We start from the raw sequence: 23,022 nt of genomic DNA, 5'->3' as shown, positions 1-23,022 counted from the left end.
AGCCTGGAGTGCAGCTCTCTACTGTCTTTCTATTTAGAGAGGCATCCATTATTCATCAGCCCCTCTCCCCCGGCGGTGCATCAGAGTTGCCGGAGAGCCTTTAGCTTCCCGTTTTTCCTCTTTTCCCCTCTCTGCTCTCACTCGCCTCTTATCTACACTAGCTATCAATCTCTCGCCTTCTCCTCCCTCTTTGTCAGGGCCCCCCCACAGCCCCGAAGCATCAGTCCAGGATGAGAGACCTCCCCCTCATACTCTCTCCCATGTCTCCGGAGTCCTCCCTCCCCTTGATATCACCTGCACTGTCTCCTCTCATCCCTTTTTTAAATGTCCCGCTGTGGTCATCATTTTTCACCACTGAATTCTTTCAGGCTTCCATCTGCCCTTGTGTATTTCATTACGACGATGTTCCCAAGTACATGCTCTTGAGAACATCTGCCTAACGAAGTCAGTCACACATGACTCAAAATGATGATGTGTTCATTTTACGTTTTTGACACACGGTTTGAGCTAAATCATCGATTAAATGAGCAAAGTAGTGAACAGCTACAGCATTACTTCGGTGACCTTCGATTATATTCATGCATCCATGTGCATTTTGTGCGCTCTGCATTTGGGTAGCTACCACTTTATTGACAGGTTGTAGTCCTGAGCATCAGACCCTCTGTCCTCCCTGCTGGTGCATGCACTGAAACATTTCATCAGCTTGTCTGATGATGGCAGGAGGAGAAAGAAGAGGGAAGGGATGAATAATTCACGGGGACCCTTTGGAGAATGGAGGAACAATATTATGCGAGAGGCTGATCACTGAGATGGGAGGAGAATCTGTGTTAGCAATACATCACCAGTGCTGTTTGCTTAGTGTGCTAATTTGTCTGTTTGTCTGGTTGTGATATCTGTCTGTGTGTGTGTGGTAATTGCACATGCTGAATTGAGAGAGAGATTGGCAACATCTGTCTTTTTTTACTTGCCTATGATGATGTTTCCTGCAGTGGAGGTGACTCATACCAGTAGTCTTATTTATGTACATTTAATTCCCAAACTGGAGTTGATTTTCTAACACAGCCAGCAAAATGTAAGTCAGAGACAGAGGAGTATCTGGAGGCACATATAATCAGGCGGCAGTGGAGCAGAAAATGGTTGTCTGGTTAATAACCTGCTTAGGAAACAATTACAGAAGAATTAATGATGAACAAATAGGTGAAAAGCAGGCAAAGGTTTTCAGGCATGTCCATGTCAAATGAATTTAAAAGAGGGCCACTGTACTTTAATTATGTGACTTCTTTAGCAGGAGTATGAAGTGATGTATTCTTAGGTCAATTGATCACAGAGTTACTTGCCTTACAGTAAAAAATATATATAGGTAAACACCTTTTGAGAAAGAATTCAGACATATGTTTTCACTGACATGGCAAATGGATCACTACAATTCAGTGAGATAATCCTGGTTCAAAAACATGCAACATTGTTTTTTTTTTGTAAGGTATGTCAAGTTGTCATGTAAAGTAAAGGCTTCAATTCTTTTTGGAATACTAAATGACTCCAACTTGTGATGATGTACTTAACATCCACACTGTTAGTTTGGTCCGTCACACAGATAATGTTTGATTCAGATAACCTTTGCTGTGTATTTTTTAATATATTAGTTGGTTTTCCTCTTGGTACCTACCCATCATGTCATCCATATCAGATGTTTTGCTGTTGAGCGGTGGAGAGAGCGGTTGTAAGGTGAAAAAAAAGATATCAACGCAGACTCTGTCGCAAATGTACCTCACCCCATGAGGTGACCTCCACTGTCAATGTCTACTGCCTGCAGCCTGCTGAACTGCAGTATGTGGAACCTCTGTGTTTTATTTGGCAACAGTGTTCAAGTATCTTATTTTCAGCTATTTCAGTTTGCAACTGTGGGGTTATTTGCGCTCTGTACATTTGTGTCTATCATGGGCCTTGATCTAATATCTGCCGGGGTCTGTATGTAATTATAAGGAAAGCGTGGGTGGGTGGATAGGTTGGAGTTTATCGGTGTGAGCTACAGCTCCTCCTGTATGTGCTTCTAATAGCCATGCTGTGCCTCTCTGCTTTCTTTGAGCAGAGAAGGATCAGAGCCTGCAGTAATATGGGTTTAGTCAGCACACCTTTGTCAGCAGCTACGCTGAGAGACTGTGTTAGACTCTTCCAGGGTTGAAACAGCATCATAAAGCTCAAGATGTTGTTAACGTCGGGTGTGTGCAGTTAAAGGAGGAAAAAAAGAACTTGCTGACATTCAGGCTTTTGCTCCTTTTGCTCTTAATTGTTGCAAAACAGCACATAATGAGCCCTTTAAAGCCTTTTCACTGTAAAGGATGAGGAAAATCCTCTCATTTCTTATCTCTCAATAGAGAAAATGAATGAAACATGACACATATTCTAGATCTCTTTAACCTCACAGAAAAACATTCTCAATTCTTCCTGGGTCTGTTTCTTCTGAGTAACACTCACCAGGTAGCATGATACCTGCTGTGCGACACTGTGGCTAGAAAGTTATAAATCGTACCCTTATCATATCCTGTCTTGTGCGTTCCTCTACCTTTGACTTGTCCTCCTGGCCCTTTTTCTGCATGCAGACAAGTAAATATTTAAAGGACCATTAACTTCCTGGTTGTTTGAATATGTGACTCTGCGGATTAAGACAGGAGTTTCATGATAACAGCCAGTGGCTTACGGCTTGTTGTCTCATATGACTGGCCTACTAGCTTACTAGCTAACTGACAGGGTGACATTGAATAATTATTGACTTGATTAATTGCTCCTACCTATGTGGGAATATACATCATAGTGTGAGCTTGTCACCCACAGACTACAAAGATTTACAGAGACAAATACTGGACTTGTGGCACAGTTCATACAGTCACATTATTTGTTTTGCTTTAGTGACCCTGCCACCACCTCTCCTGTGTCATGAATAGAGCTAAACAACATTAGCTTCAGTAATCTGTTCCTCTGGAGAGTCTGTTTGGCTAAGGGAAAAGTGAGAGGGCAGTGAGGCGCTGTCTGAGTGTATGGACCTGAGCCTCGGCTGCCTTTTAATGTCTTTAAAAGCTTTTCTGCTGTAGCGCTGCTCAGCCTCTGTGCTAGCACAGCCATTCATCTGCTGTGCTGTCTTGTTTCCAGCTCAGTGAAAAATGACTCTTACACAGGAGTATAGTTTGCAAGCTAATTTGATGGCATATATCCTTCACAGCTTTTAGAGTTATGGTCGTTTTTTGACTGCGGTGGTCATTGTCCACATGCACAGTAAAGCGGAAGTAAAGTTTCTTTCCATGCAAGGACTGAAAATTTTCAGTGCTCTGAAACACAGTCTATGAATATGACACTTGCACACGTGCTTCAACCTGACCTGGATGGACTGGCTGCTTGTTGTGTTGATGACAAAATATGTTCTTTCTGCATTGGCCACCGGCAGTTTGCTCTGTGTGTGAGTGAGTGTGAGTGTGTGTGTGTCTGTGTGTGTGTCAGGGCCTGTATTAGGTCTCTGTTTAATGTCACTGGCAGTGTGTTTGTTCTCTGTCTTTGCTCTGAGGGTGCAGCCTTGCCTAGCTTAATTTCACACCCAGACCTAATCCTCCTTGTGAAATGACCAGGCGTGAATCCATAGTGCCTCACCACTCTGAAGGAGCATTAACTCCTCATTTTAAGTGTTGATTCTTCTGGTATGGACTCGAGTGTGTCAAAGCTTCTTTCACCCATCAAAAACGTGAGTGCTTGGTCAAATTATGAGTGTTTTATGTGTTTGGTCAGATACTGCCTGACTCATTAAATACATGTTTCACTATATTTAGGGACATCCCATCTAGCATCACTGAGAGATTCTCTGATCATATATTTGCTTAGTAGAGTAGCACAGATAAACAGCTGCTACATGCTAAGCTGCTATTTAGGCACAATCCCAAGTAGCCTTGCTCATTACTGCACTTTAAAGGAACAGTTTCACATTTTCTTGCTTAGCGTAGAAAAGACTGATACCTTTCTCATGTCTTGTCTGTGTAGTAAATATGAGGCTACAGTTAGGAAACCATTCGCTTTGATCATTATAAAGACTGAAAGAAGGGCCAAACAGTTAGCTGAACTCTGTTCTGGGTTTTGTGCTGGACTGTTTCTTGGCTGGCACAGTAAATCATCTGACTCATAACCTCTGTTAACCTTGCTAAGCTTAGCTAACTGGCTGCTGCTGTAGCTTCATGTTTAATGGACAGATATGAGAGTGATATCAGTCTTCTCATCTATGACAGAAAGCGAGTGACCACATTTCACAAAATGCTGAACTTTTCCTTTTAAGGATATTTATGAGTATCTGCCATATGAAATCTCCAGACATCTTTTCTGCATTTGATTTTCAGCCAAGTTATTATGTTCTCCACTAAATCTGCTTCTTTTATTGTCTCATTTGATTTTATTCTTCCATTTTGTTTTTTGATCTGTGTTGTTTACTTCAGCTGTAAATCAAGCTGTCTGTCTCTCTTATATAAAAAATGGGTTATACTTATTTGGGAAACTGCATATACCTGTGAGTAGATTCTTCAGCTGTGAACAGGAGGTCCAACAGAATTAAGGAATTCAGGTAAAAAGCAAATTTCTTCATGAATCCACGGTGTCATCCCTGCATCACCAGTACTCATTTCATTTCAGTGTTGTGTCTTGGTGCCATTAGTGTGTAACATGAATGTAATGGCTCCTGATGGTGTCTATATGGAAAATGTGGCTCACTGGGTGTGTCTCTGCTCTTCTGCCCTCAGCCCGAGATGCAGACGAACGGGAGAAGTGGATCCACGCCTTAGAGGGAACTATCCTTCGTCACACCCTCCAGCTCCGGGTATGTAACCTTCCACTTGCTTGTACGTGTGTGTGTTCCTGTTTCCATCCTCTCTGTTGTAAGAAAAGGTCATTTTGCCATGGGCCTTCTTAATATTTGTTCTTCTGCTAATGCTTATTAGTATGCATGTTACCTAAGCAAACATGCTATACTTGGTAATACCTGAAGAGTACACCTGGTATAGGTATCGTCAAAAAGAGGACTGATGAGCAAATTTTGAAACCCTGAAGTGAAGGAGACTATGTTACTGAGATATCAGTGCTTTCATTGTGGGTTTTTTATTGAACCTCAGATTCCACACATTTGCATACTCAGTAAGTTATCTACTGTGCTGCATCACAACACCCATATGATGTATCTCAGGTCTTTTTTTTTTTTTTTTCATTGAGAGTCTGTAATGAGTCTTGTCAGCACATATGGAAATAATGGAGAAAGTAATGCCATCATAAATGGAGGATGTTATGACATGGTGTGCTGGTGTCAGACCCAGGCTTAGCTTTATGGAAAGACTTTGTCCCTGTTGGATTTACTGCTGACCTGCTGGCAGACTCTTCTGTCGCTGTGTTTTCTGTATCTGTTTTTTATGATTGTTGAGACTGAGTGTGTCTCAGCCAGTTCTTTTTCCTGCGCGTTCTGCCCTCCAGTTGTTTCTCTGGCCAACATTATTTCCTGCTCTCCTCTCCTGAACCAAGCCTTCCTCCTTATTTCCCCCTCATCATCTTCTACATATAACTCTTTCCACCTCCTCCTCCTCCTCTTTCTTACCCTCATGACCAACCTTTTTATTTGCCCCCCCCCCTTTTCTCTGGCTTCCCTCCCTCTGTGGCAAATCCTTCTGATGTGCTACGTGTGCCTGCTTGCTCGGCATGCACACACATACACACACTTATGCAGCGGTAGCGTACTGCTGTCATAGCATCATGTGACCCAGCAGCAGCCAATCCGAGTGGCCATGCTTGCTTGATTAACCAAACATCTGCCTCTGCTGCCTCAGCCAATCGGAGTGGCTCTAATGCTTGTCCCTGTCAGCACTTGCTGCTGCTTTGTGTGTTTTCTCTTCTGCCTGCGTGAGAGGAAGTGTGCCTTTCCTGCCAGGGGAGGGTCCTGGATTAACTCAGCTCTGTCTGCCTTCATACCAAAAGCTCAGCTGATAACCGCTGCTGAAGGATATACTGTAGCCAGGCTGGCTGCATTGCTAACTCGCAGTCTGAAGGCTGCTATGGTTTATATTGGCAGACTGCAGTGGAGAGCAAGCGGAGGAGATTGTTTTCTCTTTGGAGGAGGGAGGAGGGAGAAAGAACGCTAACTTCACCAGAGCTGGTGGTTTGTTGCTGTAGGGAATCAAAACAGAGTAACGGAGGCAGAGAAAGCTGAAAACGATCTTGTGTCACCCTAAATAGCCTGATGGGAGAGATGTACAAGGTTTAACGCAGCATGTCCATTGGAGCAAGCCACTCAGTAAGTAAACACACACAAATGCAAACGTCACTGCACCATAGCAAGGAGAACTTTAATGGCTGCAGTGCGCTGCCGGGGCAGCAGCATTTTAAAGTGGGTCACACTGTGCGAAAAGACAAATAGAAACGGGGGGGAGGGGGGAGGGCGTGAGGGCAGTGTTGTTTGTAGAGTCCGGGGTGGTTGGGTGGGTTTCTAAGTGTTTATGTGTGAGACTTTGCAGGCTGTCCTAAAATATTCCCTCTATGTCACAGTCACACACATGCACACAGAAGGACGCAGGGCCTATGTGCTGGGAATGAGTGGGAGTGGAGGCGCAGTCGTCTGGGAATATTTCAGGAACGGTGACGAAGTGAGCACCATGACGTGTTGGTACAGTGGCTGTTTATAAAACCAACTACCTGCGTCTGGCCCTCGGCTTCCAAACTTATCTGCTCCGTCCATAAAAAAACACTTCCCCTCCATTATGTGTGTTGACAAAACACAAGGTATTGTTCGCTGTGTAATAATAGGGGCTCTGTCTTATTTTTCTGTCCTGTTTTGTTCATCATGCCAGCTTCATATTTAGGCCTATAATGTAAACATGGCCAGTTATGGTACACGACCTTTACAAGTGAATGCAGTCAAATATGCAACCCCTGTAGTAGATACTACCTTTCAGATGCATATAAGGTTTTAAATAATTTCTTTTTAGTTTTGGCCGTGGTATTCAGTTGCATTATGTTGAAAGGTGTTTGTGTTACTGTTGAATGGCAAAATAAATGGCAACACTTCACTATTAAGTTAGAGGCTTTTTAAGATTGTAACAATGGAAGTCTTTGTGAAGACTAAGCCTAAAAATAAGGCAGTGGTTATTTTCATTTTTATTTTTTTGGACAGCTTCAAGTAAACATGAAAGATAGCAACTCTTTTCATCAGTGCAGTGTGAGGAGGCAGACAGGGCAAGTTGATTGCAGTGGAAACACCACTTACATATAAGTATGTGTACACACATTGATACAGTACCTCGACATTTACATCTGAATCAAAATGGCTTTTGATTTTTGCTCAGGCCCTCATGTGGCCAGCCATATTTTGCAGTCACAGTAGCAGTTAAAGTACCTTTGATCTTTTTGAGGAAGTTTGGCAAGTTAAGTGCAGGCTTCATGGCTGCTGAGTTAACTCAGACTTTGCTCTCTATAAAGCGAGTATGTTTTTCCAGTTTAAACTTTAGCAGTTCTCAGGCTGGGGCAGCTGCCAATAGTGTACAGCGTTGGGCTGTTAATGGCGTTTCTTCACGTTCCTGTGAGATTGTCCGTAGCAGGAAGAAAAGGCCCCACAGACTCAGGACGCACGGGGAGGATACAACGCAGCAAATCCAAAGCAGCAGTAGCAGCTAGCACGGTTTGATAAGAGCTTGATTTACTAATGGGGCCTCTGTTTGTCATTATCAGTTTTACTCTTGCTCGCTCTGCTTTGTCATGTCAGAGGTGTTGTTCCATGTCAGAGCAGCTGCTGTGGAGCAGTAAATTGCACTGACACACGCTGTGTTAGTCATCTCACTGATTCGTCTGACTTGACATTTGGGGGCTATTGTGTTGTCACTGGTGCTGAGTGCCCTTGCTATTGATAGGCTCCAGCATTAAATGCGCAGTGATTTTTTCAAAACTTTTCTTTTTTTAAAGGAAGTCTCGTCTGTGTGTACATTTATTTGCTCATTTTCCTGTTTTTGTTTTTATGTCACAGCCAGCTGGATTGTCCTTGCCTGGTTGAGCTCAGATAGATAGAGACAGATGCCTGGTCACGGCTGTCCTGCCAATAGTCTAGTAATTACCTTTTAATGGACATTATGTAATGAAATGGTCTGTGCCTGAGTTTTCTGTGTGTGTGGAGTCTGTGCATCTGATTCTGATGGGGCTATTGAGGTAAGCTAATTAAGAAACAATGAATCTAAGTGCACCTTGGCCCATTTACACACATGCTTGTCTATCACTAGCTAAATTCTCTCCAGCGTGGAGTTCCTTGATTCAGTTTTGTTGAAGCCTGAAATTCGCTGGCCTCCAGTCAGGCAGGCAGACAGACCTGCTGGCCTTTTATGTAGGCTAGCCTTTAAACAATAGTGCTCATATCTCCCCCAGTACAGTACGCTGCTGGAAGATTCTCCTGAACTGTTGATGTTTCTATCCACCATTTTGTGTAACAGTTTACAAAGCTCACCTGGCCAGGAGGTGACAGAGACAGGCTCTTTTTTAATGAATGGATAATATGTGAATACGTGGCTTATATTATTGATAGTGGCTGTGTATTTTACTTTGACTATGCAAATACTTGCATGGCGTTTGACATGGATTGGGTCGCGGCTGCACTAATGCTGAGCTGTGTTTATTTCTCCACCATCATCAGGAGGCTGAGACAGGATTTGTTCCAAGTGTTCAAGACTTTGACAAGAAGCTCGCTGAAGCTGACGCCTACCTACAGATTCTGATTGACCAGTTAAAGGTAGGACTCACCGGAGAAACACCTACCCAACAACATCACTTCATCAGGAATGTTTTACACTTTCATGTCGATTTGAGAAATGTAGGATTTTCTGCCTCTCAGTTTAACTTATTCGGCTAAACATCCAGAGGTAATGTAGTCCATTTGAAGGAACTGTCACACAAGTCTAATAATTAATTCCAAATTGCAACCTAAAATTTACCCTAAATCTGTAGATTTATCATATGGCATTTGAATCTGTGTCATGACCTTCCTCTTATTATGTCCCTTCCTTTTGCTTGCTCATCTCACTCACAATCAGTCTTTAGCAAAGCAGAAGTTATTAAAAATCCGATTCGCAGTAGCACAATGATGAAGCAGAAAACCATGTATTTAAAGAGGCAGCAGCACATTGTCTCAGCAGAGTACCTTAATGAAATCACTGCAAGTGTCCTTGCTTGGTGAGAAGTGCTCACTTCTTGCCACCACATTATCTCAAGCCACGTCATCCGTAAAGATCTGATCATTTCATTTCTCATCTGACAGTGTTCCCATCTTAGCTCATATTCCGCCTCTCTTTGTCTTTTTTGTCTCTTGTCCGCTGTCACTCTCACACAGCTGTTTGATGAGAAGATCAAGGACTGCAAAGAGGATGAATCACGCAGAGTAAGTACCTGCAGCGCTGCTCTGTCCTTGCGCGTTAGCTCTCTGGCCGCCGTCCTCTCCGTCATTAGGGCCGAGGCTAACAGCAGGGGCAGCAGGCTCCCGCACGGTGCCTGGGAAGGAAAAAGGACAGCTGTCAGTGTGGTGCAGACCTTACATTATGAGTCTGATCTCATCATTTGTATTGAGGATGTGATTTAACAATTTGTCTTTATATTTGAAAAGCAAGCAAAATGTTCCATATCATAATTAATAATTTCATTACACTGTGACAGTGTGCATACCTATTTGAGACTGACCTACTGAAAAAAGCCATAAGAAGCTGCACCAGAGATTATCCTCAACTGACTGACAGGCCAGACTTCTGATCAGAGACTGTGCTGACTGTACGGCTGCAACTTATTATTACTTCCGTTATCAATTCATGTGCAAATTCTATTTTCAAATAATTGTTTTGTGTGTGCACAGTGTCACAACATAATGAAAAATGCCCATTGTAATTCCCCAGAGCTCTCAGGTGTCTTTTTTTTGCCCTGTCAGTCGTCTATAACCGAAAGTTATTCAGCTTAAAATGATATAAAACAGGAAAGCAGCAAATCCTCATATTTGAGGAGCTGAAGTCAGAGGTTTGCATACATGCTGGATAAATAACTGCAATTATTGATTGATTATCCAAACAGCTTCTGATTATAATAATAGTTGCTGCTCTAACAGACAGACACATTTAGCTCTTCAGCTGGATATGGCACATTGAAGGTTTCTGCACTTGCTGGTGAACAAGAGGCCATGCTTATGTGTTAAAAAAGTAAAGGCAAAGGTAACTGAGGGGCCATTGTTAGTCAATATACTATGAGCATAGATCATAATTGGTTTAGGGTTAACATTTAAGTAGCCTTTTTTTTTATTTTTTAAGATCATTTAGGCCACAGGAGCAAATTGTATTTTAAATAAATGATCTTGTCAGGGTGTGAGGTGTTGTTGGAGGAAGCAGTTCAGTTTCAGGGCATCTCTGTTGTTTCCCAGCAGCTGTGTGATTCACTTCCTCCCTGAGGTTAATGCTGGCTTTTGGTCACTTTGAATTGTTTGTCACTCTGACTTAAATAAGCCTTGTAGATTTCCAAAGAACAAAAAATCCGTTTGGCACTATTACATTATATAATGTTTTTCATCAGCTTTATTTCCTGTTCAACCAGTTGCATCAGCGCCTCAGATTTCCAACTTTGAGCATTTGTTTTTAAAATGACTGTTCTATTTTACAGCCTGTTTATTTTTTCTGTTTTGTTTTTTTTTTTTGCAGAAAATTGAAAATTTGAAAGAGACGACTTGTGTAAGTAGGAACTTAAATCATTTTCCTTCCTGTCTTTGAGCTGAGTTCCTAGTTATTGAAGTCCTTTTGTCTTTTTCTTTCAGAGCATGGTAGAGTCCATCAAGCACTGTATTGTACTGCTGCAAATCGCCAAGGTAAACACAATGCCAGCACAGTTTGATTCGTCCTCTAGTTTGGTCTGCCGCATCGCCATAGTCATTGTTCTTGTGAGCCCACATCAGTGTGTGCACTGTGTGTTACCTGTTGCTGTGTGTCTCTGGGGTAGTTCCCTGCTTACAGTTGCTATCTGGGCCGGTGGTTAATGAGGGTGTAGCCCAGTACTCGTTTCATCACATGTTCCATTCAGCCCTTTTAAAGGAAGTGGAGCAATCATTACTGCTTCATGTGTTTGTTAGGTGACTCTTTTTCTCACAAGATTTGAGGAAAGATGTAGACTACTTTCACAGATTGAGCAATCCTGTTCTTATTGATAGTGACAGAAATGAGGGTTTTACCATGTGATGAAAAGATTACTGCATGTGGCACTTTGGTGAATATTCAAAGCACCATGTGATGAGCCGGATGGATCTCATTGCTTTCCGCACCGCAGATGCTCGGGATGCTTTATGAAATGACTCTTCCTACACAAGTAGTCTAACATTGTCTTCTCAAAATTTTAAGGACCAAAGTAACGAACAGCAACACGCAAACGGACTTATAGTAAGTTTGACATTCTCCGTCCATGACAAAAATTAAAATCAACAAACTGCTAACTTTCTTTTCTTGCTTAATTAACTCTCCACTGTAGAAAACCAGATGAATCAGATCTCTGTAGTGCATGCCGTCTAATTTGGAGATAAGGCCTTTCTCTCGCTCTTACCCTCATGTCTGCCACCACTATCCTGCTGATTAAGTTGATAATTTCCTGATTGAAATCTTTCAGCAGTGGTTGGGAACTATTCTTTTCTTCATCAAGATACAAAATGTGTGTGTACGTGTGTGTGCGTGCGTGTGTGTGTGTGCGCGCTCAAACTTTTCACAGAAAATGCATAGATTATGTATGTATGCATAGATTGTACTACACATATGTGTTTGCATGCGTTTATATGAGAGAATGTTGCACTTCACCCATAAGCTAATTCACCATTGATTTACTGTGTGCACACTGCCTGCTTATTGAACCATAAAGCACTAAAGTCATCCAGGGAGCACTTTACTGGCTCTGCAGGTGTCCTGTCTTCATGTCAAAGGCCATAATGGGAGGTTTTTACATGTTTTATCTGCAAATCAAATGCACTTCCTCTTAGGTATGTTGTGCATTTCCACTTGAAGTGTTAAATCATGCATTAGATTGATAATTCTAATGATTAGGTTGCATCACAGTAAACATGCAGTCTTCTTTATTTGAAGTAGCATTTCCGTCATGTAGTGACGCAGTTGTAAGCAAGGACTTCTCTTGTTGAAGGAAATTCTGGCATCTGTGGTCAGAAACTGGGCTGCCAAACAATAAAAGTGGAACAAACATCCACCAAACATACGTTATCCTTTTCACACATGTCTGTGTTTGCAGTTGTTTGACTTCCAGACAGCACGGCTTGTGAATGCAGTGCGTGCAGCCACCAATTGTCAGTCAGATGGTGGAGCATCCCAGGAACGTCACCATGGAATTTTTTGTCAACAGTTGGCTCACAAGAGCATAATCAAGCAATCTGGTGCTACAAAAAACATTTAAAATGGGCTATATGTGCTCTGAACTGTGATGGGTCACATCTCCCTATATAGTTTTTGTACAAGTAGATTTTTATACCAATGGTGGTCGTGTAGAGAGGAAGGAAAGGAAAGGGGGAGGGAGGAGGACTGGAAAATGGATGATACAGAAAAGTAAGGACTGAAGGGCAAGTGCACTGAGAGCTTAGACCACCCTACAATGAACAAAACCCTGCAAGGTAAAAAATCAATTTAAAAACTTTCAGCCTTCTCTGGAAAATGAAAGGTAATGTAATGTGAGCTGTTTGTTGGTAATGGACTAATGCAAAGAAAGCCTCCAGTGCGGTCCTCGAAGCAGGAATCCCACCGCGGCCGCGCAGCTCATACTGTAGGCCTGCATTACTCTTATAGCTGACTTAATCTCGCAGTCATAGAGTACAGTATTATGTAGTATAAATAGCTCAGCATAAGCTCTGTCTACACATCTAACTGCGTGTTTTTATATGCCATAAGCTTTGTGCCAAAGATATCTTTGCAGCTTTAGAAGGTCTGACACGTTGCTTGCATGCCCACAACGTGGAGCAAATGATAGATGCACTGCAGACCTTCGTTTCTGAAAAACAAGCAGCGTGTTTGATTGGCCTTGTCAAGCACTGCACCGTAAAGTGCAGGAATCATTTAAACTGAAGCCTGTTCAGTATTTATCTGTCAAAATAACTTATGTGCTGTGATTGGTTTAGGTTTGCTCTGCTACTCGAGCTACCTGCTGCATTAATATTACATTGAAGACAAGTAAAATGTATATCGATCATGACACAGTGCTTACAGCCATTTTTAGCTGTAACTCTGTTCCCTCTGCTTTCATTTGCTTTGGCTCCTTCTTGCAAGGTCCCACCATGACAGACCAGTATTGCTGTAATTGGCTATAATTAGTAGCCCTCGCCTTACTTTCATGGAGGCACGTGGACTAGGCAAGCATCGGGCAGTGCGGTGGGGAGGTAGAAAGGAACGAATTGAGGGAGAAAGCTTGAACATAAGTGTGGAGTGTGAACTGGAGGACAGATGGAGCTGAGATGTCAGACCAAGCTTCTCTGCATGATATTTTCGACCTCTCGTCACACATATCTAGCACATATCTGGACACAAAAAAACCATCCCGAGGAGTAATTTCCAAGTTGGTAGTCATATTTAGATGAAAATTCCCCATTCAGAAAAAAACAGCATGCTTTCACACCGCAGCTCTTCTTCTCTGTAATCATTATCTTTTATGTAACATGCTCAGTGTTGCATTCTGGGATTGTGCAGGCCTGTTATTTACACTGTGGTATTCTTGTATAGTCCAACTTTAGACCAGCTACTGTATTTTCACCCTTACAGCCTTGTGTCGGTTCATGGTCTGACTCACCGTGCCTGTTCCTGTTGATCTCAAATGACTTAATCAAAACTTGCCCAGAAAAGAAAAAAAAAAAAGCTGTAAAAATCACAGAGTACAGGTCAAGTTTGAGTAATAGGATATTACACATCGCATTGACTGGATCTAATTTCAGTGCCACCAAGAGCCCTGAGGGTAAGTTGTTGGGGAATAAAGGGTCGATATGGTTTTGCTTCAGCTTGTGTTGTTGTCAGTGTTCCTGTCAGTTGGGTCATCGGTGACAGTGACCCCATTAGACTGAGCCAACAGACCACTCACCATGTCTGTGTGCGTTTGTGCCTGTATTCAAATGCACGGTCGCATGATGTTGAGGTGGCACAGATGAGGGCAGGCCACTGCAGATAAAAACATCCCCACAGGTTTTTACCACAGGGAAATCACGAGCTGGAGAGTTAAAACACGTTAGATTTGGTCTGCAGCCCAGTGGAGTTAATTAACTCCTTTTTAGTGAGTTCAAGAGGCGCTGTTGGTTATTATGTAAAGCGACTGCCAGTGTTTGGACTTCATGCAGTATTGTTAGCTTTATATTGATTCGATTAATGAAACCTGGAAACACAACTCTTTCCAGGAAATGGAGTGACAGGAAATTGATCTTCCCAGGCTGGGTGGTGGATATTTTATTTCATTGTTCTTGTTATGGAATAGGTATCCCATTAAACTGATCCATACACAGGCTATGAAGTTGTTGCCTGGGAACTTACACAGACATCTGGTTTGCATGTTGAAGGAAATGGTGTTTCATTGTGGTTAACATGTCGGAACATTTGGTTGTAGATATTAAAATAGACAATTCTAGTTATACCTGGATAGTCAAAAATAAGTGTTTTCCTGTATGATTGCAGACAGTTTATACAAACACAGCACCATGAAAGTCGGACGCTGTGTAAAGCATAATTAAAAACAGAATGCAGTCATTTTGCAAATTGGGATTATCAGCCAAGACTGGGGCTCAACTCTCTTTCGCAATATTGAATTTAAATCTCAAGGTTTGATGTCTGTGAAACAACATTTTAGATGAGTAAGCAGGCAGTGGCGTGGGTGTGCTATTGTTGCAGCAAATGTCTGTGTTTGTTGTTAATGGCAATGTTGCTTTTGTTTGTTTCCTCCAGAGTACCATCAACCCAGTGGATGGGATCTACCAGCCCCCTCTGAACACTCCTGTAGATAACACCACAATGCCAACACAGACCACACTACCCACAGGTACAAGCCTTCTCACCATTTGTCATACGTGTTCAGACACATGCATTCACATGCCTCTCTCACCAAATCCAGAGGTTGACAACAGCTCCCCCTGTTGTTCACACCTTAACCTCCTCCGGCTGGTGATCCAACGTTGTCACAGAAACACGAGTGTTTGCTCACAAATGCTTTTTCTTTTTTTGGGAAATTTTATTGACACCATAGTAAGTTAATATCTACCCTCAAGAACACATGATATTCAAATATTAATCTGCTATATTAAAGACAGGAGGATGAAACCACTTGTATGACAATATTGATATAATGTAATACATTCATATAATGTATAATGATATAGGTGTTGAAGGTCTACAGCAGGGTCCAGTGGCGTGACATCTGTTATGGGTATTCCATATTTATATGTGATTATATTTCATTATTGAGTCATAATTCTCTTTGAAATGAAATGAATTTAACAATCTTGTCCTGTGTTGAAGTAGATTCCTCTAGTCCTTCAAAGTAATTATGTTTTTAGTAATTTAGGTCAGTAAATAATTGACTAATTTTAATCGCATGACTAAGATTCAACAAAAAAAGAAAAGAGGTGGTTGTTTTGGTCAGCTGACTGTGACTAGACTGTTTAAAAATGCTGTGGAAATGAACCATGCAAAGTAGGCCGTTCTAATTTCAGTCTGTTAATGGACTGTGTAATCCCCCTCACAGCTGAGGCCTCTGTCTGCGGCGTCTCAGATCATTTTCTCAGCCTCCTGCGACGCTGTTTTAATGTGATTTGGCTTCATTTTGAGGCTTCGGTGCTAATTCGTCTACTTTCTCTTTTTTTTCCCCAAAGACGCTTCTCAGGTGTGTAAATCAGACCAACGACCCTCCACGTTACCCGTCGGTCCTGTCGTCACAGTGATGGGCAGTCTGCAGACCCCAACTCCCAACAGCACAGGTGAAAGTTCACTCCACTCTTGCAGCCAATGATATCACAGCATAGGGAGCTATGCAATTATGAGACAAGATCATTTGTGATTATAGTAATTGATGTGACTCACACATTCTTAATTATTACAGAAAAAATGAATATTCTAACATTAAATTGATAATAAATTTTATTTTATTTTTGATTTTTTTGTACATTTTTTGACAAATTTAGCATCTTATATTACAAGCTGCATGAAGCCTGTTAGATCCTTAAATTTACAGTCAACAAGATGTAAATAAGAAACCAGAGCAAAATTAATAATTGATTATCACTGTTCTTCAACCTGGAGTGCTGAGCCCATGAACATAAAGTAAATAAACAAGCAAAGGACAAAAAAAGCAAGGGAAAGCAGAGAGCTTCATGCCTGTTTGTCTACTGTGCTGAGGCAGCAGTATTAAAATGCTGTGCTGAGCACTAAGGAGGAAGGCTGCATGCTCAAGAGCACTGTCAATATGCTCTGCAGAGGAAGCCGTCACTATATTAAAGGCAGCTTAATGCTACTTCAGACAGCCTGCTGGACCAGGCTCAGAAATGAGTGCTCCAGGTGAACAGCATAATGCAGATTACCATGACCTGTATGCTCTGTGGACAAAGAAGCCTTATTAGATGCATAAAATAAAAAGGAAATTTTCTTTTTATTTGTCAGGGAGTGGCCCGTCGGGCCCCAGCAGCGGCGTCGCCTCCCCGGCTCACATCCCCATCCCTTCGCACTCTGTGCCAGACTTCTCCTACTCCTCCAGCGAGGATGAGTTTTACGATGCTGACGAGTTCTACCAGAGCAGCACTTCTCCCAAACACTGCATAGAGTGAGTATAGTATCACCCCGCCTCCCCGCGACCGACTCTGCATACAGTGAATCTGTTGCTTCACAGCTTGAAAGCAGCATTGTAATTATAGCATTTTGCAGGTCAGGTGGGAAAATGCTGCTTCGAGCAGATAAACTCAGAGAAGTTCACAACAAAATTGCCTCTGAAATCCTACTCATTCTTTATCTCCTTATCACTCCTGCTTCCTGCCTCCACTCCCTCTATCTCCTCCTCTTGCCCTCAGTCCCTCAGGGCCTCCAGCTGCCTCGCCCCTCACTAATGAAGAAACAGCATTGAAACGACCAGACACCACCGAGTCCCTCAACTCGTCCATGTCCAACGGCACCACAGATGCAGGTAAAAAGGGAAACACAATATGTACAATATGCACACAAATATGTTACAAATATCTTTCCCCCAACACTTTTTGTGCCTCTTTATGTATTCAACTTTAAGATGGAGCTCTGTTCTGAACTTTGGAGATGATAAAAAAGTAATGTCTTACATGTTAAAAGGCAGAAAACTGAATGTAACTACAGCCATGTGAGGTCTGTCCTATGCTATCGTCTTCAGACCCATTTGATAGCCACGATGACCGAGATGACGATGGTGAGGGTGAGTCTGTGGAGGAGCACAAGAGCGTCATCATGCACCTTCTCTCTCAAGTCCGTTTGGGCATGGACCTCACGAAGGTAAAGACCTCTGAGCAGCATGCTTCATTATGAGCCTGGCTTCCTCTGTGCTGGTTTCTTTGTTCTGGTCCTTTATCTTTTTACTCACTGCAACATCATCTGTGCAAGCTGTTTTCTTTTGAACAACCCACGCAGCTACCGTTTTTCAGTTTTCTTCCTTCATTATATTTCACAGGTGGTCCTGCCTACCTTCATCCTAGAGAGGAGATCTTTGTTGGAAATGTACGCAGACTTCTTTGCACATCCAGACTTATTTGTAAGGTAATGGTCATCTCTCTCATTAGTGCAAGATATTTTATGACTCAGATATTTAAATCCATCCAAAATTCTAGTCGTTTAACTCATTTCTGTGTCTTCCACTAGTATCGCTGAGCAGCCGGAGCCCCGGGAGCGCATGGTAAGTGTGGTCAAGTGGTACCTGTCAGCTTTCCATGCAGGCAGGAAAGGCTCCGTGGCCAAGAAACCATACAACCCAATTCTGGGAGAGGTCTTCTACTGCCACTGGGATCTGCCTAGCGATACAGAGGAGCTGCCCCCACACACGGTGAGACCACATGTCTCTGCATCCCCAGGCTATGTCCACAGTGATACACTTCATTTTAAAACAAGCATTTTAAGCATTGTTTCAGAAATAATCTCCACGTAGACTACCACCATGAACATTCACATACACTGGGCATGCACATTCCTCCTGTGCGTGCAGGCATTAGCATGATAAAAGGCAGAATTTAACTGTGCAACAGCAACAGCATAAACAACACGGTCAACAACACCTGTAATTCATTACCTAAGCTGATCTAACAGCTGGTATTCAAGGATCGTAGGTATATACAGGTATATACATTGCTTAATTTCTTCCAGAAAGGTTTTCAAAATAAAAGCAGCATGTCCAAAAATCTCGAGAGTAGTGTGAATGCTATGTGTACTGGTGGTAGAAGTTGTGCGTTTTACAATGATAACATATTAGCGTGGATGTAGCCCTAGTTGGTTATTGACTACTTTGGACTATGTAAATAAGCTTCAGTGCCTGATTACATATGAATATGTGAAAAAAGGAAAAAGGTACCACTTCATATTCAAAAAAACAAGTTTATCCCTAATCAAGCTAACTGTCACTTTGGCTTAATTGCTTAGTTTTCCTCTTAAACCCATTGAGCCCATCACTCCATGTTATATTTGGTTAAACAAATGAACCCGACTGGTCGTCTCTTTTGCAAACACTAAACGGAACAAACTTTGTTGGTTTTGCTTGAGAACCGGTTGACTTTTGTGTGCATTTGTATTTTCTTGTCTCTCTATGTTGACACATGACACACACCACACCTTTCATTTTAATATTGTTTGCATAGTGACTAAAATGATTACGTTTTTCACATTTTGTATACTTATGACATTGAGAAACTCTCCTCTATTGTGACCCCCCTTCTCCACCATTCAGGAGGCGGTCTCAGACGGTCCAGTTCCATGGTCCTCACCCAACAGTGTGCGTTTTGTGGCAGAGCAGGTCTCTCACCACCCACCCAGTGAGTGTCGAACCTCCTTCTTCTGCAGATCATTGCAAAAACCCTTTTACACTTGGAGTCAAAACGCTGGCCATTTTCACCGAGCAGCCACTCGTTATATCTTCATCTTGAAAATGAAATTGTTTGGCTAATTTTTAAGCACAAGCTTATTGCTTGTTTGACCTTTTTCAACAAACTCTTGAGTATTTCCCCTCTTCTTTCTGTAGTTTCTGCATTCTACGCAGAGTGTTTAAGTAAGAAGATCCAGTTCAACGCTCATATCTGGACTAAGTCTAAGTTCTTGGGCATGTCCATAGGTGTCCACAACATTGGCCAAGGTACTCAGAGCACTGCTTCACACACACCAAAATCTGAATTTTTACACACTTTTCAGTCGTAATTTCATGTCTTGATAATTATTCTCTGGTCTCGTCTCAGGCTGCGTTTCATGTTTGGAGCATGATGAACATTACATCCTCACCTTCCCTAATGGCTATGGCAGGTGTGTGTTATTGTATTGGTGTGTCTGCCTGTGTCTCCCAGAATTACATCTCTCCGCTCATTAATGCATGCTTCACTGACCCTGAGCCCATCTGTCCAGGTCGATTCTCACTGTGCCGTGGGTGGAACTGGGTGGAGAGTGCAACATTTCCTGCTCCAAGTCGGGCTACAGTGCAAACATCGTGTTCCACACCAAACCCTTCTACGGAGGAAAGAAGCACAGGATCACCGCTGAGATTTTGTAAGTGGAAAATGGTTGCACAGTACATTTTAATTTACGGTTCAGAGGTGTATTTTGGATAAAAGACCGTGATATTTTTCATAAAATAGACCATAATTCTTTTCTACTTGTCTTTCAGTTCACCTAATGATAAGAAGTCTTACTGCTCCATTGAAGGAGAATGGAACGGAGTGATGTATGCCAAGTGGGCAACTGGAGTGAGTCTTTCCTTTATTTCCCCCCACCCCCCACCCCACCCTTTTCTGTTTAGACAGAAGCAAGCACTCACAATAAATCCTGCTGGTGTGAATGGATCAATACAGATTATCTGACCTGCTCTTGAACTTGGTTTATCACAGGTCTAACCTCGGTTGGCTTTAGTATCATAGCTTATATTAAATATGAGCTAAAACTGTGAAAACAATTGCAAACGTGGTTGTATACTTTACCAATGTCCTCCATCTCATTGTGCAACTGTGGCCTGCTGTCTTAGTGTTTTGAGCATCCCTTTAATATAGTAGAGGTGTTGCATATTCAAACTCTAGAGATGAATGATTTCAACAAATGATTGATTTCCAAATCTTGAAGAAACTGTCATCAAGTCATTTATTAAACAGTATGTGTCTGTGAGTGCTAAAAACAAGGTTCACCTGAATAAATTTAGCTTTTCTTGAATGAATCAGTGTGTTTTGTGTGTGTTTCCAGGAGAACACAGTGTTCATAGACACTAAGAAGATGGGCATCATTAAGAAGAAAGTGAGGAAGCTGGAAGACCAGCTCGACTACGAGTCCCGAAGGTGAGAAATATCACTGGTCTCCAAGCTGTCTTGCACATCACGGGACATTCTCCCAGAAACAAAGTCCTTCTTTGAGTCTTTACATTTCACTCTTGCATTTCGACAGATTGTGGAGAGATGTGACATTGAACCTGAAGCTGAAAGACATCGATTCAGCAACAGAAGCCAAACACCGGCTGGAGGAGAAACAGAGAGCCGAAGCCAGAGAGAGGAAGGAGAAGGAGCAGCAGTGGGAGACCAGGGTGAGGCAGCCTGTACATGTTCTTCATTGACCAGGAAGAACATGAGCGCTGTTTGATAAGAGACCACGCACTCACAAAATGCTGAGACATTAACAAGCATCCTTTCACCTATAGGATTAGGGCTAATTGGTCAGTTACATTCATAATAACAGGAAAAGGCAAAAGGATGTAGTAATTTTGCAGCTGTAATATAGTTATTTCAAATATTTGAGTGTAATAATTGTTATTGCTTGTGTGTCTCTGCAGCTATTCCATGAGGACGGGGAGTGCTGGGTCTATGATGAGCCTCTATTAAAGAGATTAGCCTCTCAGAGGCACTGAGAAGACTGCACACACTCTGATCCACACACATACATATGCATAAAGAAATGCACACACGACAGAGTCTTCATAAGAACTCTTTTGCAAAACCACTTCTTTTCCAAGCCTTGGAATGACTGATGATTGAATATGTACACAGCTTTGCATTTGACTGTAAAATAACAATATGGATATGAATGAAATCAAATGGAAAAGCATCTAAGATGTAACATGAAAATTAGTGAAGCTCCTCTCCTTATTTGGGCAATCTCACTTCCACCGCCACCGATACCCACCACCCGCCAACATGAGACTCGGCAGCGCAGAGTGGACACAGGAGGGGTCGACGCGTCTGTCAACCCCATCCGTCAGCTTCACGACCGCACCCTTCATCAGCTCCACTCCACGAGCCAGAGCACCACTCGTTTCCCTACAGTAACATTTTTTTTTTTTTTTTTTGAGGGGTGGGGGAGGGGGCAAGAGGTGTGTGTTTTAATGGTGTTCAAATCAAATAAATCTTGACAAATAAAACGGCGCTCTACATCTCAGGGAATCTGGTGACTGAGGAAAGAAAGCTGCTGCCCCCTCCAAGAGTCTGACAGCCTTATAACGGTGGAACGGATGAATCTCAAAGGGGCGGAGGAGGAATTCTCCGCTTGCCTGCAACTAGTTGTAACTGTTGTTTATATATAGATATACATATGATGGATATATAAATATATATTCTTTTTTATTTTCAATGCTCTTTTTGTTTATTTTTCTTTCTGGCAATAGTGTAAAATATTTGAGGATATGAACTTGATGGCTTTACATCTTTAGGAATCATTCCATTTACCCTTTTGATGTTCTGTTCCCATTTCAAGGTAACTTTGGCCTCCTTTTTGGTCCTTCACACTGTTCTGTGTCTCAAGTGTCATCCAGAAGCAAAGCCCTACATAAGCCATAGCATCTGAACACACTGATTTGGAGAGTTGTGATAGATTTATGGAATATATGCAATACAGAGACAATTGACATTGCCTGTCAAAGGACAAATTTGAGTGTCCATTATGCCAAAAAAAAAAAAAAGCTTTAGATAAGAGGCTAAAGGGAATTTCATCTGGACAGAGAACAAACAATCCTCTGCAAATGTTTCCATGTTGCCTGAAGGCGTTTATGAACAAATGATTGTTTACATATTTTTGTCTTTCTGGATCGCTGGTCCATGATGAGGACGTAAGGCTAGGACCGAGTCTGTAGAGTGTCCCCTTTTGTTCCGCACATCACCTGTCCATGTTTCCTCTCCAAACCCACCAATGCCAGAGAGAGAGGATCACCTCCAGGATTCACTCTTGTGTTGTCAGAGGGTGAGGAGAGTGAAAAAGAGGAACCAGAGTCGACTTGTGAAACACCTGTTAGAGTCCAGACTGTGTTCTACCACTTTTTTTTTTTTTTTTGTCCGATGTTTTTCAAGATAACAACCACATAGAGGACAATATTTATCCTACTGTGCACTTCTGCTTTTTTGAACCATTATTCATTTTCTTATTTGCAGCTACATAGGTTGGATCTAAATGCAATGATATTTGGATGAAATGCAGAAATAAACAATTGTCACCTGAAAAAATGCCCAAGAATATTTCTCAATGCTGTGACGAGGTCACAATGGAGTTCCTTGTTATCTTTGAGGATAACATTCAAAATTTAATGACCATCTGTTTTACATATTTGGCCTGTTGAAAAGTAATCAGGTTGATTTAAATGAATATTATAATAAATTGATCTGTATTAGGATCTATGAAGACAAACCTATTTGTGGTGCTGTCTGCACATCAAGTGACAAACTTTGTAGAGATCTTGATGCCTGTAGTAGCAGCTGTCAAATTTAATCCTCTCAATCAAAAAATTGCTTTTAGAAAAAAGCCAAATTAAATTCAGACACCAAGC

At 42.0% G+C, this 23,022-nt stretch overlaps 1 protein-coding gene across 5 annotated transcripts in view; it reads left to right on the top strand.

Moving 5' to 3' along the window:
- Positions 1-21,836, top strand: part of osbpl9 (oxysterol binding protein-like 9) — a 29,495-nt gene extending 7,659 nt beyond the window's left edge. For 2 of the 5 annotated variants that reach the window (XM_070960657.1, XM_070960660.1), the window contains 20 exons: positions 4,770-4,846; positions 8,684-8,779; positions 9,377-9,424; positions 10,719-10,748; positions 10,832-10,882; positions 14,976-15,069; positions 15,899-16,003; positions 16,683-16,842; positions 17,087-17,199; positions 17,416-17,534; positions 17,710-17,795; positions 17,898-18,078; positions 18,973-19,057; positions 19,264-19,374; positions 19,475-19,538; positions 19,638-19,778; positions 19,897-19,975; positions 20,463-20,554; positions 20,661-20,796; positions 21,043-21,836. In XM_070960657.1, the coding sequence (XP_070816758.1) occupies positions 4,770-4,846; positions 8,684-8,779; positions 9,377-9,424; positions 10,719-10,748; positions 10,832-10,882; positions 14,976-15,069; positions 15,899-16,003; positions 16,683-16,842; positions 17,087-17,199; positions 17,416-17,534; positions 17,710-17,795; positions 17,898-18,078; positions 18,973-19,057; positions 19,264-19,374; positions 19,475-19,538; positions 19,638-19,778; positions 19,897-19,975; positions 20,463-20,554; positions 20,661-20,796; positions 21,043-21,117 (1,943 nt within the window). In that variant the 3' untranslated portion in view covers positions 21,118-21,836. Of the gene's footprint in view, positions 1-4,769; positions 4,847-6,146; positions 6,305-7,513; positions 7,685-8,683; positions 8,780-9,376; positions 9,425-10,718; positions 10,749-10,831; positions 10,883-11,408; positions 11,448-14,975; positions 15,070-15,898; positions 16,004-16,682; positions 16,843-17,086; positions 17,200-17,415; positions 17,535-17,709; positions 17,796-17,897; positions 18,079-18,972; positions 19,058-19,263; positions 19,375-19,474; positions 19,539-19,637; positions 19,779-19,896; positions 19,976-20,462; positions 20,555-20,660; positions 20,797-21,042 lie in introns of those variants that run through there. The other 3 variants (XM_070960656.1, XM_070960659.1, XM_070960658.1) reach the window with 3 other exon arrangements.
- Positions 21,837-23,022: the final 1,186 nt, after the last annotated feature.

This window comes from Chaetodon trifascialis, chromosome 4, assembly GCF_039877785.1.
Source record: "Chaetodon trifascialis isolate fChaTrf1 chromosome 4, fChaTrf1.hap1, whole genome shotgun sequence".
NCBI lineage: Eukaryota > Metazoa > Chordata > Actinopteri > Chaetodontiformes > Chaetodontidae > Chaetodon > Chaetodon trifascialis.
The sequence above is the reverse complement of the archived record's forward strand: the minus strand, read 5'-3'. Positions and strand labels throughout refer to the sequence as shown.